The sequence below is a fragment of the Varroa destructor genome, unplaced genomic scaffold (genome assembly GCF_002443255.2).
Source record: "Varroa destructor unplaced genomic scaffold, Vdes_3.0 BEIS01000004.1, whole genome shotgun sequence".
In the NCBI taxonomy this organism is placed as follows: domain Eukaryota; kingdom Metazoa; phylum Arthropoda; class Arachnida; order Mesostigmata; family Varroidae; genus Varroa; species Varroa destructor.
Genome location: NW_019211457.1, coordinates 12,607,876 through 12,624,864, shown reverse-complemented (window position 1 = coordinate 12,624,864; position 16,989 = coordinate 12,607,876). Strand labels below are relative to the sequence as shown.

General features: G+C 41.4%; 2 protein-coding genes across 7 annotated transcripts in view; one reads left to right on the top strand and one right to left on the bottom strand.

Moving 5' to 3' along the window:
• The window catches only part of LOC111250475 (uncharacterized), a 67,087-nt gene that overhangs the window by 44,997 nt on the left and 5,101 nt on the right, over window positions 1-16,989 (bottom strand). Inside the window, exon 1 of one of the 4 annotated variants that reach the window (XM_086988999.1) lies at window positions 4,231-4,707. The exons of 2 other annotated variants lie outside the window; for them this stretch is intronic. Coding sequence is in view for 1 of the 2 variants with exons in the window: in XM_022805802.2 (XP_022661537.1) it covers window positions 3,252-3,315 (64 nt within the window). In the remaining variant the exon portion in view is untranslated. Of the gene's footprint in view, window positions 1-3,251; window positions 3,531-4,230; window positions 4,708-16,989 lie in introns of those variants that run through there. One more of the 4 variants, XM_022805802.2, reaches the window with a different exon arrangement.
• LOC111250476 (uncharacterized) lies at window positions 3,711-15,482 on the top strand. 3 transcript variants are annotated; one of them, XM_086989002.1, is made up of 5 exons: window positions 3,711-3,901; window positions 5,435-5,525; window positions 6,944-7,079; window positions 13,796-13,937; window positions 14,352-15,482. In XM_086989002.1, exons 2-5 carry the CDS (start codon window positions 5,438-5,440, stop codon window positions 14,817-14,819), a joined length of 834 nt encoding a protein of 277 aa, XP_086845128.1. In that variant the 5' UTR covers window positions 3,711-3,901; window positions 5,435-5,437; the 3' UTR covers window positions 14,820-15,482. The 3 variants fall into 3 exon arrangements, with proteins under 3 accessions (XP_086845128.1, XP_022661538.1, XP_022661539.1); XM_022805803.2 differs by having other exon boundaries at window positions 3,717-4,022; XM_022805804.2 differs by lacking the exon at window positions 3,711-3,901 and adding an exon at window positions 4,954-5,100.

The following is a 16,989-nucleotide window of genomic DNA, read 5'->3' as shown; positions in this document are numbered from 1 at the left end:
CAATCACCTTTAACATAGGCCGAATTTTTTTTATTCAACTCATTTAGTTACAAAATACCCATTTTCAATAATTTCTCTTTTTCACGATACCCAGTACTGAATTGCGCCTATATTGAATAAAATGACTATTTATATTTATGTGTAAAGAAGAATTTTTAATACAGGCGCTTACTTGATACACCATATACATACATGCTTTTCAATCTAAATACGCTACTAGATAAATAATTTATGTGTCTCAATACAAATATGAATGTTGCTTGACAAATGCTAATATTTCATTATTGAAATCTATTGAATTTTTATCCCTAGTTTTTCCTCAGCAAACAACGTTTGCTTTGATGGCTGACTTAATCAATTTTATTACGTTTACCTTTACCCGTTACCCTTATTACCGTTACCCTTTTTGCTTCTTCTTCTTCCACGCTGTTATTTAGCATCTTGTTTACGTTCAAATTCAAACCTTCAAAAAGGTATGAAATTTTAAAAAAATACAAAAACTTTATTCAAAGCAACAAATTATCATACGAAGAAATGGAACCAAATAAAAGGTCGAAATAAATCGCTTAGCACACGTTGAATTTACACAAAAACGAACGAAAACAACTTTAGGCGAACGGGCAAAAAAACTCAAAAAATTCATGGACGTTAGGGAACACTGTCGAATGTTGTTTTTTGTTGCTTATTAGCAATTTTTTATTTTTTACCTTGTATTTATTTGTTTTTACATTTTTTCTTGTTCTTCTTGTTTTGCTAATGAATTTCGCTGTTTTTTTTTTTACTACAAGCGATTATTGATTTCATATGATAAGTTTTTGATGGAGCCATGTTAAAATGATAAATTTGATTATTAGTATTGTATTTCAGGCTCCTCAAGGTGTACAGTAAGGCGGCCTTGATAATTACAAATGTTTTGAAATGTGGCTGAGACTCAGCCAGCTCAGTATATAAGCTCCGGACATAAAACGTAAACCCAGCACAGCGGTTCCAGAGGTTGAAGGTGTACTCCTAGAACGCCAATACAATAACTGATAGATTATCGTTCTGCCTGTGCAAATATTTAGTTAGCAGTATTTCAAAATAGCTTGATTGAGATTAAAAAAAAATGTTCAGAAAACCAGTTTAATCAGGTCTCCATTAATTTACATATTGTAGAGCTCTGCATGTAGGAATCGTTAGTACTGTGCATCAAGCTTTGCGTAATCGTACAGCACTAGCGTATCCAAAGCTGCAAAACTCTCTAGAGTATCATTCAACTCCCAGAAATCCTTTTTTTTTTTTCTTTTTCCCAACCTTCTCCTGTCTGTCTAGTCCCGTTCGTCGGCGTCAGCCATTTTGAGTAATTTTAGCGTCGACTCACTTATCCAACTGAACGGTGGAGAGCCTGTTAATGACCCCCAAGAGGGCAATCTAACCATGACAATTCGACCCTCTAGGTAGGGGGAGTTCTGCCCTCATCATGATATAATAAACAGAGACGAATGGCGAGTAAGAGCAATGAAAATACATACATCTGACAGCAGTCCGAGAAGCGGGTCGATGAAAGCATCCCGTACAGTCTGGCTAGCCTGTAGGTATTAATAATTATAGTCATAGACATAGATGGCGCCACATTAATTTGATTCCGCTGGGTCTGATCTACTAACATAAGGCACAACTGGAACACAGACACAATGAGATAGTCCATCAAGACTAGCACAACGTTGCCAGCCAAGACAGAGACGGGTTCGATCGCAAAATGATATAGTTTGTTTCAGTAAAGATATTGCCGTTCGGAACACGAAGCTCTTAAGCTGAAAAATAAACCGTAGTATGAGATCGAGCAGAAACGAATCACTACATTAAGAAGATTCTGCCTGTTGTTTTTTAAAGAAGTTACCACTAGGCCCTTGGTCGGGTTCGCCTCGCCATATTCGAATGTTCCCTTTGAAGCTGGATTTTTATATCTATATTTACTTTGCTATGATAAACTAAGCATTCTTAAAGAATGCGATTGTCTCCGCATCACATTACAATAGGTTGCGTTCGAGGGCTTGCTAGATCACCTTGAGACGGAAGCACGGAAAAGTAGGTTTTTGAGTACAATCATCTTAGGCTTGTTTCTTAGGCTGAATTTCCCTGTTCGTTGGAATTCACAGTTCGGACAAATTGTCCAACTTGTCGCGGAACGATTAAAGAATCGCTTTTAAATATGCAACTGTCGTTTAGTAGCATTCCTCAGATTGGCCTCGGTCTAACATAGAATTCTTCTATATTGTGCAACAAGAATTAGCCAAGATCTAAACTCGATCTAACCATTACATCGAATAGTTTCATGAATGGATCACTAAAACTCAGCCAATTACACATGGCTTTGCGTTAGTTCTGCTTGGCAAATTTAAGTCCACAACCTCTCTGGCTTACGTCATTGTTTCTGTTGCCTGCCTTCTGTTCTGTTGAAGCCTATCCAGTCAGAAGTCGCGTACAGACAATTGCAGTTAAAATGTTCGTTTTACCTGCCGTAAGTTACTTAGATATGTGTACGTATATGTGTAGAAAACGTTCACCAGTGTGGCTCCCTAAAATCAGCAAATGACATGATGTATATAAAGCACACGCGGGGTTAGTTTCTGTGCCATCTTCCTTATCAGGATGTGTAATTGTTGTTATTGGCTCGATTTGCTGCGTTGTCATCATTAACACTGCTACACACGTACATACATAAAATGGCAGGTCTGAACAGGGATACTTCAACGAATTCTTTGGCATGTTTAGAAGTGGCGTTCGTGCTCGCTCAATATGGCCACTATATACGACGATTATGGCTTCGATTTGATGCCCAAACCCCACACTGGTCACTTAAAGCAATCATTTCTTCAGTCCGCAAAGTACTTGTTACTAGTAACCGTACATTAAAGCGTCAAGTGTCACTCAAAAACACGTTACATAGAAAACAATACGGATAAAATTATACCTTCGAATGATCGCAGACTAAAAGTCCTAAAGATGCAAAGGCTCAAAACGGCGAAGAGATTCAGATTGTACAAGTGCGTGGGAAGGTGTCAAGAAGACTAGCCGTTAAAACCTATTTCAGTGATCCAAATGCCAATTAATATGTTATTCTCTCGAACGGTCGTAAATTTCTGTATCAAAAACTTAGATGTATCAAAGTAGCCCCTTGAGCCATTTTGGTCGATTTTCAACAGGATTTTCTATGATAGCTTTGCGATAACAGAAACGAAATAGGCAAAATATATAGGAGATTTTCTTACTGTTCTCTGGTTCTTCGAAACAAATAGAAGATGAACTACTGGCTACTGTAGAGGTAAATGGCATCTCGATATCCCAAGCGGTTGTCGAACTGCAGGCCCAATACACACAAGCGACGGTCTATGTGACATCAATTTATGAAGCGGGGTGACTTCTGAGCTCAACCCAACGACAGCATTCATTGGCTCAAAAAAACCCTTAACAGCTCCGAATTGCAGCGACGCTGCTATGGCTCGTCGCCGGTATACACAAATATCACGGCAGTCTGCCGTCAGTCTGGCTGGCGGTTTGATCTTCAACAAAGAGAAGAACACGACGCTGTTTATATGTACGTACGTGGAGTGTTCCCCTCCTTTCTCAGTTAGGTTCTTCTTGTTTATCTAGCCATCGTTGTCGACGTATTTCTTTTCATTGAGATGGCGAACAACGGACAGGAAAGGATAGCGTGTTCGAGACGGGGGGGAATTGCTTCGCGTAAGACGAAACGATATATAAAGCGTCCCAGTATCCGTCTGTTGGACTATCTGATTGGGGTCGTCTTAACCATGAAATATCTAGCAGTCGGCACGAGTGAGTGTGCGTAAAAATATCCGCGCAGTACGTGCCGATTGCATCCAAAGGCCTGGCGCACAAACCTAGTGAAGGATTCACGGTCAGATCATTTTGATTTATTGTGTGATTTATATTTGATACATTTCGACTGGTAAACGAGTGTGAATTGCTTCGGTGCTGTGCTTTTGGATAATCGAACGTGTACGAACATCGGTCTAAAAGTAAGCCAATCAATTTCTGAAAAGACTGTAACGTTGCAACAGACATAAACCTTGCTTCACAACTTGACTCTGGGCAACCCTTATGGTTGAAATATGGAGGGGCTAGACCTCCCAATCATAAACGCGGCCATTAAATTTGCCGTCGTTTGAAAACATATTGCTTTTAGGTGCTAATAAATCAATGATATCTACATTAAATGTTTCATACCATTAAAGTCGTCGTGTCACGACACGAAAGAGTTGTTGTTGTTTGTTATTATGTTCCGTATATAACTAAGTCACTCTACTATAAGACGCCAAAGTCACTATTGAAAATTCTTCACACATCTTTCGGAACACGGAAGGGAAATAAGCGTGTAATCGTAGATTGGCTGCTAGGACGTTCCGCCTCGGCTCATCTCTGTTCCAATGATAAATAAATGATAAAATTTCTCTATTACTTTTAACATGTACAGCGTTTTTGCTAGTGACATATGTTATGCTGTGCAGCATAATCGAGGACTGACTGGTATAACAGTAAGCGTAGCTCGATATTGTGCGTTACGTTAGCGCGGAAGGCCTGGCCCGTCTTTGCCACGATAGACGCAGCTTCTAGCAGGGACATTTCATTACGTGAGCGATCGGTTGACTAGCTTGCTCATGGGCGCTTAAATAGTGACGTCAGGAAACGACGGCAGATACATAGGCTAAGGGCCGAACTACCAACTATCAAACGACACCATTTCAATTCTCATATTTAAGGCGCTAATCTAGGAGACAGTTCTAATAAGAGGCGTCAGCTAGACGCCATTAGCGATTATACTGCTTGTACAAGTTAACTGAAGTGTGATATTTGACGGTAGCTATAGGCGATCCGACTATAGAAAGAAAAGCTCAGTGTCGCATAATTCTCGGATAGTGAAAATGCGGGAAAATTCAAATTTTGCCTTTGCTTCCTTGTCAGCCGCAAGCATACGTTTGAAATCGTTGTTTACCGTGTATTGTTTGCGTGTAGTCAGCGTAACACTGATAATTTCATGTTCCCCGTTGAATTGGAGATGTCACAGAAGATAGCACATTTAGCCGTGCACGTTTATGGGTAAGCATGTATATATGTGATTCTGTGGCGTACCGTTCTCCGATGAGTCTGTATTTTATGTTTCTAGTCTACGTCATCTGTATCTCTCTAACACGACGATTGTTAGAACGCCTAGTTGTATTTAATTTATTCGTGACGTTGGCAATCGTTGATTGCTAACGTCACGAATTGCAAAAATTGATGCCTGAATCGTGGGGCGGGTCAAGCTGCGTCCGCAGTCGTAGTCCCTGCTCTTGAGACTCACTCAACAGACAAATAATTAACTGCAGAATATGTCCTCTATCTTTCTTACTAGGTAAAGTTCGTTTCACAGTTAACCTAGTAACTTTTTCAGATTATGATGGGAGCTCGGTCTCTTATTATATCATGGCTATTAGGCGTGGCTGTACTGACTAGCGCACAGGATGCTTTGCGAGCAAGACCTCGTAAGTTTTATTTGAGCTTTTTCAATTAAAATAAATTTGATTGTTTGAATTTTGTCGCATAATTATGCAAGAGTTGCAAAAACCAATGCACAGGAACGAAGCTTACCAAAATCAATATTTTATTATTATTATTATTACTGTTGTCCTTATGTATATAAAACAAGGGATCGCCCTGAAAGGATAGCAACATAACTGAATGCGACGTTCAATAATGTAAATTTTAATAATCCATAACAAGTACCACACATTTAAGCAGTTGGTTCGCCGTAGAAAACGAACATGTATTATCAGTCTATCCGAATCAATGTACAGATACAATGACACCACGCTTTGAGGCGTTCTCATCCGATACAGGTCTCACAGCGTTTAAGCCCGTGTGAGAAATCCCCTAAATAAACGTCAAGCGACCGGAGTTGGGGGAGTCTGATGGGCTTAGCACCGAAATATGGTGAACACTGGGGCGTCTAAATGCAGTTCGAGCCGAATCTACCCCCACCACCTGAACGGAATAGCTTGTAGTTATTTTTTTACTTCAGTAATTTTTTTTTTGAAATGATTTCCACTGCACTGTGCCGTTGGAAAAACGAAAGTCGATGAATTGAAGCACAAAAATCGAAGATATTCCAGCTCGGAGAAAATGTCGAGCTGACAAAAGCTTTTTTCCCGTTCCGGAAATGTGTTTTGATTTACGATTTATACTGATTCGCTGGCATTTCCCACTCACTACACAGCGGAAAGAAAAAGGTCTTCTAGGCAGAAATAGCGACAATATCAAAATTGATCAACTCTCGAAAGTTGAGGGCGAAGAGCAACCATTGAAGCTTCACAACACATCGCAGTGCTTATATGCGTCGGAGGGTGATTCAACTAGTAGTAGCAGCACGAGAAGTCCAATAAATAGCCGAGGCTACGATATGGAGACATCGATGGATTCGGTTGAGACAGAACGTAGTTGGGATTTAAGTTCTGGATCGACTAATTCGTCTGAGGGCAAGGAACTTGAAACACGAAAAGTACTGAACGGAGAAAAAAAGATTAAGCGTGGTACTACATATATAATGAAACATAATAGAACTAAAGGCCAAAAGAAAGACTAAGCTATCATTTGCAGAGAAATTTCACATGCACTGACCTTGTACTGGAGGCTGGTTCAGGCAAACTGAGATTATGCTATGTACTATAGGAGAAACGGTAGAAGACAGCGCGGATATTGCGAATTACACAGATCTCTCCTTTTTGTTACTCGAAGGAACCGTGGGGTAGTAATCGAAATGTTATACGCAATTTGAGGTCATGATTTTGGTAGATGGTCCATTTCCATATGGGCTTATATATTTAGAATTATTCTGCGCACAAAGTTATGGTGATCTAATGACTGACATAGTGCTCATTACTCTCCTGTCCTCGTCTGCTGACAGCGCGAAGATCGACTTCAACGGAACACCTGGACAAACTGAGTCGCGATGAACTGCTGCATATTTTGGGCGAAATTGAAAGCTCAGGGTCTGTAAAAAGCACGAAGACCTCGACACCTGCGAAAACTACGGATTACAGGTAGGTTGCCTTCATTCTCGTTTACTTCGCTGTACATGCGGTCGCTACAAATATAACCTTCATCAGTCTAACATTAGTCAACGCTTCTCACTCAAAAATTGTCAAGCGAAAAATGAGACGGATTCATAGTTCTTTGAATTAGATATCAAAGGCGTATATTCTGTCGTTTAATGGAAGCCAATTGAGATGTAGTAGACGAGCGATGACTACGAGCCAATCCGGCGGACTCCGGAGCTGTACATCGTTGGCAGATGAAATGTGCTCAGTAAATACTCTAGTCTCCTAGGAACTACAAGAAAAAGGAGTAGGAACTAAAAATTGGCAGAGTTTACCCCAGGAGGAGAATCTTTTTTAGCTTTTACGCATAGTCGTCAGAGTCAGACGCTCAGCGGTCCGGTCTTTGTTGCTCGAAGGTTGCAGCGGAGCGAGAGTTCATCGAAAATTAGTGAAGGCGTTGAACATGAAAGCGTGAATAGTGATAAGGTTCCAAGAGCGGAGGAATGCAGTGTCGGAGACCAGCGAGGCTCTAATTAGATGTCAGTATCCGAAGGACAAGGATATTGGTGAAGTCATAGGAACTTCTCACGAAAATAGGGTTTGGAGGCTAAGGGTTCTGTTGGCCAGAAGATGGCATTTCACATGTAACATGTTACAGAACGATAACCAAGATGCTGAAAATGCGGAAACTAAAAAAAATGCTTCCCCCATAAGTGGACTTCGGGCCGGTAGAAGCGCGTGTGGTGTATTATACATGCGGAAACTTCATGCGGTCGCTATAGAGGAAGCATGACTCAATGTGTACCGCTAATCAGAGCAGGAGCATCATCCTGGTGCGAAATACGTTCGGTGGCATTTTCGAATAGGTTCGGCAGTAAGGTGATGATAGAATCTGCAAGGGACATCAGGGACACCTGTTACTCTCAGTTACTCGCCGAAATTGAAACAGTGAATATAGCCCGCTATTTCGAGTTGGCCATTGAAAGCATACAGTCTGGCTATCTGATGACAGCGCCAGGCTTTTCTGCTATGCCTCAACTAGCTTTTGGATTGAGCAAAGTAATATCTAACGTTGGTTCCAATCCGTCTAATCTAACTCCGTCTACTAACGGGGTTTTCGATGGTTTCGAGGGCGCTTGGTTGGCAAGCATACCCCACAATAGATTTACTTCGAGAAGCGACGGATAAGGAAATTACAAGTGGGAACGCAGATGTGGCTGTCGACAAGCTGCCAGAGCGCTGTGACAGGTATGTAAAGACAGAGTACTTCCAACAATAAAAAAATCATTGTTCTAGCTCAATTAGTTCAAGATCTGTTCAGGTTTGCCTACAACAGCTTTTTAGTACAACACCGGCCATGACGGTGAGACGAGGCCGCGTGGTTTCATCAGCAGCCAATTCGAATTAATTCAATCTTCGGAATGAACTTTTGCAATAGATAAACGATCAATAAACCTGACTCGGAATTAAAGTCGAGGACATAATATTTCCCTGTGTGAAATACCCCGTGCCTACAAACTGCTCATTTCATTTCTACTCGCTTCGATAGACCACCTGTAACCCATATATCCTCCATACTATCAATGCGATAAACACATGAAACGTGAAATAACATATTAATTTTAGCCCGGAAGCTTCGCCAAGAGAAGCGAGCTCTTTATGTGTTCTAACTTATGTTTGCTCCTTTCCTTATATACGAAGCAAATATATATGCCTATTCTGCGTTGGAAACATTTTCCCTTTAAATTTAAGTTGGATTTAAAATAAGGATCTAAGTTAAGATGGTTACTCGAGATATGGTTCGAAATTGTATAAACAGTACGAAACGAATACAGCTACAGCAACAGCTACAGCTGAAAAAAGTTTAAAAATCATCGCTTATTTTTAATTTCAGCAAATAAAATTAGTTGGATGCTTTTATTGTACTTAATCGATCACTACATATGCATAGACGGCTTTCATGGCAACCTTCGACAAAAATGCCGACATGAGAACATTGTTTAACCAGATAGACCAAAACCAATAAGACCAAACATGTGCAAGTACCTTATTCGTCTACAGGCTTAAGAACCTTCACGGTAGCTCGCACATACGGTTGCAAGTTAATAAACCTTTTCGTTCAATATATCTCAGTTTCGAGTCTTACATCCGGTATCGCTGTTAGGCATTCTATGGGGCAGACGTTTGGCTGGCTGGCGTCAACAGAGACGGATGTTGCCATCCGCAGTAGCTTTTTCGAGGTCGCTTCTTTAACAAATGCCGAACCCTATTAGAACATTATAAAGAGTCTTTCGTCTCAAGCAGTTTCGAATAAATTATGCATGTACGGAAAAACATGTAATGATGTGCATGTATTTAACTGGAACTGTGGTTAGATGTTAGTCAGAATTAAAATTTCGGGCTTGGAAATGCATGACTATCACATAGTATCAAACATCAACTTGATTTATCCTGTACGCAAGATCGTAGCCTACCGATCTGATAATCACGCCTGATTTAGTCATCCTAAGGCAAGATGGCTGTCAAAGGATAGCGGGCTACGTGAAACAGAACAATTGAAGCGGCGTGATTATTGGTGTATACTGAAGGCACGTTTTTTAGGTTAAGCTAAGTGTAGCAGTAACAAATAAGATTAGTAAAATAAACGGCAAAAGGGGTGCGGAGCATGACCCCTGAGTCAGGCTAGCCTATTTATCTATATGCCGAACCTATACTACTACTACTAATTTTCCGTCCGTCCGTCCGTCCGTCCGTCCGTCCGTCCGTCCGTCCGTCCGTCCGTCCGTCCGTCCGTCCGTCCGTCCGTCCGTCCGTCCGTCCGTCCGTCCGTCCGTCCGTCCGTCCGTCCGTCCGTCCGTCCGTCCGTCCGTCCGTCCGTCTGTCTGTCTGTCTGTCTGTCTGTCTGTCTGTCTGTCTGTCTGTCTGTCTGTCTGTCTGTCTGTCTGTCTGTCTGTCTGTCTGTCTGTCTGTCTGTCTGTCTGTCTGTCTGTCTGTCCATCGGACCCCCGATATCCCCGTCGAAATGGATCGCTTTGAGTTGGTTATCCTCCTTACCTATACATCCTTATATCGGAACTAGGATCCATGTCTGGGGAACTGCATCTGCGGTTGAACTGATTGGCCAAACGCTTTTCCAGCGTATAATTTCTCTCATAAGACGAAATAGAAATTTTGGCAATTGGACTTTTTATAGCAATTCAATCCACTTAGGGTTTTGCCCTTTGTTACATCCGTCCTAATGTTGCCAATGGCCCGTACCAAACTGTACATATCCCGCTGCTTGAAGAAGCAGTAGCCACGATTTTTTCCTGTTTTTAAAACTTTTCAGGTGCCACAATGTCGACACCTAATTTGACCTAGACGGCAAATTTGGACTTTTGGCATTTTTCTAGCTTACGGATATAAATTCTCAACTTTGCCGAAATTGCTGAGAATCGATAAATGTGTAATAGAATAAAAGACATGTCAGTGTGGTAATTCGGGAACAGATAAAAATAGTTGCACGGGCGTTAATGCGACATAGTATCGGGATTACGAGCGCGTTTCATCGGGAGAGCGGGAACAACTGTAACAGTGTATTTGACTAACGTAAAGCGTCAAACTGGCGCCGTATGTAGGGGTTGCAGTCAACTTTACGTACGTAAGTAGAAATAGAGTAACATTTGTTTGGTTCATACTGGCTCTTTTGAGGTCGAGGTCAATTATTTCTTTAAACAACTTATGATACGTGCAATGTGTACTAACAATACAATCGCGGAGAGAGGCAAACATAAGTAGGACAAAAAAGATAGCACTGATTAATGTCAGTCGAAGAACACGATCATTGGTACAGTGTAGCTGTAATAGAGCTGCAGGTTGTGACCGCAGGATGCAGCCGGTCACTCGAGCAATGTAATAGGGAAATAGAAAATAGACACTGGAAGTGACAGAACATACACTGATTAGTTAAATCAGGAGTGAGACGAGAGCGAAGCGAAGGACACAAGTCAGTCTGGTAGCCTTACTGAAATGTTCAGCGATGATTGTCTGGTGCTGAAATAGGGTGACAACACTACCTGCGTGGGTAGCCCTGGGCCGGGCTTCAATAGTAAGATCTTGCTTATTGTTTAATTTTGAGCAAGTTTAATCATCTCTTAGGCGCTTCACACAGAAAGCCCACGTGCAAAACTGATACACACAACGTTGTGGATTCAGGAATGAGGCGTTTTTTTTTCAACTTATGCTTTATAGGAGGTCATGGACATTTCTGAGAAAACGTTTAAAATTAATGAAATATGCGGATGCGATGTTTTTTTTTAGCTCTAAAAATACAGTAAAATGCTTGTAATAGGGAACCGAAATTATGGAAAGTACGGAAGCAGGCAAGCGAAAATAACTATAATAGCGCAGTTAAGTGATGTTTCAGAATAGAATCATGTGTAAGGAGGTTAACTTACATAACTTCCGTAAGTTGATACTGGACGTTTGAAAGTTGAAACCAGTAACTTTCAAGTAAGAGGGTACATGCGGCATGGCAATTAGTTATTGCGTCCGGGTGACGCCCGAGGGTGAAGCGACGCTGGTGTCATAGTTTGCCGGCTGTGTATAAGGCACATCCTTGAACCTACACATCCGCGTGAAAAAAATTAATGACGTTCTTTTTTGAAAAGAAAGATCCTTGTTATCGTGAGAAGCGAGGACCGTTATTTGCGATCTTGTATCCTCAGATGAAGGCTAAAAACCGGTATTGGGCCCTTTTAGGATAGTTATGTTATTTTCGACTAGGGCTACGTAAGGATCATTCACTCCGTCACTATAGAAAACTAAGACCCAGTCACTAAGGCGCAAAGCGCCGGTTTTTGAAGAAAGCAATGTAAGTGCTAAAATCCCTAAAAAGCGAGTGTAATTGTAGCCTAGGTTTCGGTCAACACGTTACAGTGCCCAAGAGACAAAATGCGACAACATACCCTCGCAGTCCCACTAGGCGAACCTTAGCATCTTGAAATGTTTGATTCGACTGAGTTTGGCTCCAGTCGCTGGTCCGCGAGCGATTCTCTCCTCAACCCGTTGGCAACCTGCAGGGCCCGATCCCATCTGGCCAGAGTTTGACTCACTACATATTATTAAGGATTCTATTGGAAAGAGAATAGAACCACTTTTGTTTATTGTAGTGAGACTGGTGGCTCCGAGCGTTCTGGCGACCTTAAGGACGGGGCTGCTCCTAATCCTGTAGCGAATGTACGAAGCTCACTTGCGACGGAGGTTGTGACTTCTAGAAGATGGTAGAGGGGTGGCGATGTCGCATTTCGCGACCCTTAGACAGGTTTGTAACAGTTCGTACCGAAACTTCGTGTTTCGTGCCCTTCTTGGTTTTTAAAGTTTTCAGCCCTAAAAAAGGTTTTACCCTTTTGGCAACGTTGTACATGATCTTTTTAGCGGCCTTGTAGCTATAACAACAGCACTCAACTATCTGTCGTTGTGGCCGAAAGGTTTTCTTCAATAACTTTTCGAGCGAAAATCTTCCTGCCACACAAGCGGTGGAGAGCACTGACACAGATAGCGCGTACAGGACTGACTCTGGCCGCAAGGGCTTTAACTTGACAGCGAATCTGTCAACCGCACGCTTTTTTTTAGCCCTACACGTTTACGGTGTCATGTTTGCAGAAAAGTCGCCACAGGGCCACCCGCATCCACAATCTGTCTGCAGAACTTTGCTATGACATTATTCACGTCCTTATTTATAACAGATCACACGTCAACAGAAGCTTTCCTCGATAGTAACTCTCGCCTAGCTAGTGCAAGCGGTTCTATTATATGGTCTTCGATCACTGGCCCAGTTCGTATAGGCCGGTATCTTCTTTGCTGTTCCGATGTTCAGCTACGCCCATCTAAGCTTTGATTTAATGCAAATTAATGCCTGTACTATTGTTTTCCTAGGCAAACCAGCTTCTGTTCTAGTCTTGAGATGCGATGGACAAACAAGTGGCTCTAATGCTGTCTTGAAGGTGAAATAGCCCACAAAATGATTGTCAAGAATTTTAATTTTGCACGAATATTTGAAATCGTTTTTTCTTGATTTAAACCAAGAATTTAAACTTGTTGGAGATTACAAGACCTTTTGCATTGAAAGGCACTATTCAGTCTGCAAGTGTTAGAATGAAGTTCGCATTTGGATCACGAGTGGCAAAAGGACGACGAATCTTAATTGGAGGCATTATATCCACTTTCTATTCAAATAGACACTCCACAGTCTCACTCAACTATTGTAAAAGCAGTACAGCTTGCCACAGAGCTGTCCTGTTGCCCAACTTCAAGGCTGCGCTTTCTAAACAAGTGTTTGCATGACGAGAATAAAACTTCAGCCCCACTACGACAGTTGGTTAGCTTCACATTTAAATCGAAAAAATTCAATTATATATTAAATACGCTTAGCAACGGTTGTTTTGAATACCATCAGTTAACTACAAAGTAAAGGTAAGAGCTTCGTCGAATTGAAAGACGACATAGTTCCTTTCTAGGTACAGTAGCACCTTTCATGGTCCTGCAATTATATATAGAAACAGACGTTTTTAATTGAATCCTCGGTGAAGAACCGAAGTAAATGTTGCTCGTTTCCGTGTTTCTCCATGGCACAAAACAATAAATAGCAATATTTATTCCAAGCTAAAACGTGACATAAGTTATCTAAGCAGTAGGTTCTGTGGGAGATGGCTTAAAATAATCTCATGTATTTTCTGCAGTACCTATCCCTCTGTAACAGCACCGCCGCGCAGGGCATATACCACTCCTCAGCCAAGCGCTCCGCGGTATTTTACGACACTAAAGCCTGTGCCCAGCTCATCAGATATTGATGACCTCATTAATAAATACAAGAACCGAAAGGTAAGTAGGTATAAAATAAAATTGCCATAAGATTTAATGTAACTATGTGCAGAACTACTGCTGCTGCTGCTTATTATATTGCAGTGTTATCCGTAACTAAGTCGTTATTGGCAGGTACATATGTCTAAGGACATACAGCTAAGGACTTTTCAGATATATTAGGTTCTTCAGTATATTAACTTCTTATTCTTAATTTATATTAACACAGCAATATTTTGCAAAGCTTACTATAAGTGTCGCGACATATATATTGCTCAAACATAAAAGGTATATCATGTTTTTTAAACGTTCGACGAATAATTCGATCTCACTACCCAACTCAGTTAATGCCAATATTCGACTCTACGTTTTTATTCCCCATAAGAACTGACCTTTACTTTATTGATACACATAATCATGCCGGTAATATTTTAGAATCAATCAGGATCAACGACGGTCGAGGACCTGCTGCGTCGTCTGCGGAATAGTAATCGCTATGCACCTTCAGCACCATCGTCCACATTCAACTTCCCAGGGCCAAACTACGCTTCAAGATATCCCGCATCATCCTCTGGATCTTCTTCTTCTTCGTCTTCACGAGGTTCACTCCCGTATCCCACTTCGTACAATCCAGCTCTCTACCCGACACAGCCCTCCTCTTATCCCCCATACCCGTCGTCGTATGGAAGCTCGTATCCGATCCCGCACGGAACTTTTGGAAGCAGTTCTTCCAGAGGTACATTCTACACTACACAACCGAGCTCCCGGTTATACCCGTCACTTCCTAGCAATATTCACTCAGATGGTTATTCCCCTTCGGGTACTTTTGGAGGCTCTGCGCCAAAATATGTGACTACAACTAAAAAGCCCAAAAAGAATTTCTTCAGCAAGATCTTTGGTTAAAGTAGTGATGTACGTTTTTTTCAAATGCCCGCTTTATGAACCAGCGAAAAGTGTTTAACCTGGGAGAACCGTCGAAGGGATAAACCAGGCGTTAAAAAGTTGATTATTGATACCATATTGAACTCATATCACAACACAACGAAGTGGAAAAAACTATGCAATCATATTAGCAGCCTATACTCTAGCAACACAACCTAGTGTCCTACCCATTTAGGCGTCACGACTCAAGTCCAACTTCTAGCTAAACGTAAATAAAAAGTAAGCGGATGAATATTTTCGCCCGAGGCGGCCTGCGTGCCTGATTTTACTTTGGCAGGGTATAATTTTATGGCGTGATGATGACAGTAAGATTGAAATGGCAGTCGTACGATCGATGCAAAAACTAATCGTATGTTTCAGTTGAGCTGGCCAATACAAAGTTAAGGCTTAAAAATAATTACTCATTGAATAAACTGCCGTAACAATTGATAGAATGTTGATCTTAGATACTTGAAAAGTCTAAAAATTGACTATGGCTCGAAAGAAGCACTAATTTTCCATTTGCTATATAGAAGTGAGGCGACGGATGACAGTGTAGCGAAGACGGTTTTTTTTTTCTATTTTTTTTTTGTGTAACATTTTATCGTCATTTTGTGGCCTTAAATAAACGAAATTTGTAAAAGACACGTTTTCGTATTACATTGATTTAACAAAAAGATAGTTAAGGCCGAATCAAATCTCAGATGTTACGTCCACCTACCGTTTACCTCCACCATTTTACTCAAACTTACAATAACAATTATCATGCTATTAGTAGTCAATTTTTTTTTTTTTTTGGTTTATTATGCTACGTATGCTACTGAAAGTAGTTCCTATACAATCGTAGCATTATTACAGATTTTTCAAGAAAACTGTTGACAAACAGGCTTGCACGTCCAGGCTTGCATAGACTGACTCAGAGCAAATAAGGCTCGTCACAGCAAAAAAAGTAGCTTTAAAGGTGGCGGAGCAAAGGAAAGCCAACCTGGTGGGCTGACCTGGATGTTCAACGAGTTACAGTTACTTCTCCACCACTCGCCACCACCGCCCATTTCCCCTCTCTTTCCTTCAAAGTGTAACCCCCTCATCGTCCGCCCAGTACCCCTGTAATTAGCTAATTCGCCGAAGGATTCTGTTTTTTTTGTTCGCGAATAGTAGTGGGAGATTTCTCTTCCTTCCTTACTGCTCGGAATACGCTTGGCGTTTCGTACGCGCCGTTAAAATTTGTTCATTAGCTAATTGTGATCGTTCTCTCGGTTTTAACAATCCGTGCCTGATTCGACGGGTGTGTACAGGCAGATATCCGCTTCTCGTAACGGAAGCTGCAATGAATGCAACATCAAGCACTAGCACAAGTGGGGTGCTCACATGGCAGGAGCGGGCCAATTGTCTCAATTTAGTTAATCGCTAACTGTCACGGTACGCATAAGGCATTTCCAATCCACGCTTTGGTTAATATATATATATATATATATATGTCTACATAGAATCAGTCTGTGTAATATCTATAATAACATCTAGTGCCATAAAAACATCTCCTTATAGCGGTTGAGTTGCTTTGAGTGACTCTTCGTGTTTCATCACATTACAGCTTGTTTAAGATCAGAGCAACGCTAATTCGAAAATCATACTCTACATTTCGATGGTTGTACTCAAACTCATTTAGTAATAATAAAAAACACTCTGCATAGGTTATACAGGCAGCCCTCAAGCAACACAGTAGTATCTTTGTCTTTCTTCAAATGGCTAGGATGTAGGAACAGGAAAAATAAAACGTGGGGAAGGCGTCAGGCCAAACTGATCGAATAAGACACAGTAGCGGGGGCAATAGTGAATAACGGACGGGTGAGGAAAATGCGATTGTGATGAAACGGAAGCAAGTGGAAGAAAACGCGTGTGGATGTAACAGCAGCTGATTAAAACAAATTTAAAGCTTAATTAACAATGCAAAGTGTCCACCCTCGGTGGAGAGCGCACCGCTCAGCCGGGAGAAGGCTCGTTTTGGCTTGCGCGCAGGCAATAGCACTGCCCTACTTTAGCAGGCGGATAGGAAGACGGCCAGGGCTGCGGGGGACGCTTGGCAAGGTCTGAAGAACTAATAAATGAGCTAACTCAGTCAAACGATGCTTGTTTAGTAGTTACATTCGGGCAT

What these genes read in the sequence shown, in the direction of transcription:
- LOC111250476 (XM_086989002.1), top strand. Translation starts at nt 5,438, where the DNA reads ATGATGGGAGCTCGGTCTCTTATTATATCATGGCTATTAGGCGTGGCT. An exon ending in TGCTTTGCGAGCAAGACCTC is followed by an intron (nt 5,526 to 6,943) that starts GTAAGTTTTATT and finishes GTCTGCTGACAG; the next exon opens with CGCGAAGATCGACTTCAACG. An exon ending in ATAAATACAAGAACCGAAAG is followed by an intron (nt 13,938 to 14,351) that starts GTAAGTAGGTAT and finishes GTAATATTTTAG; the next exon opens with AATCAATCAGGATCAACGAC.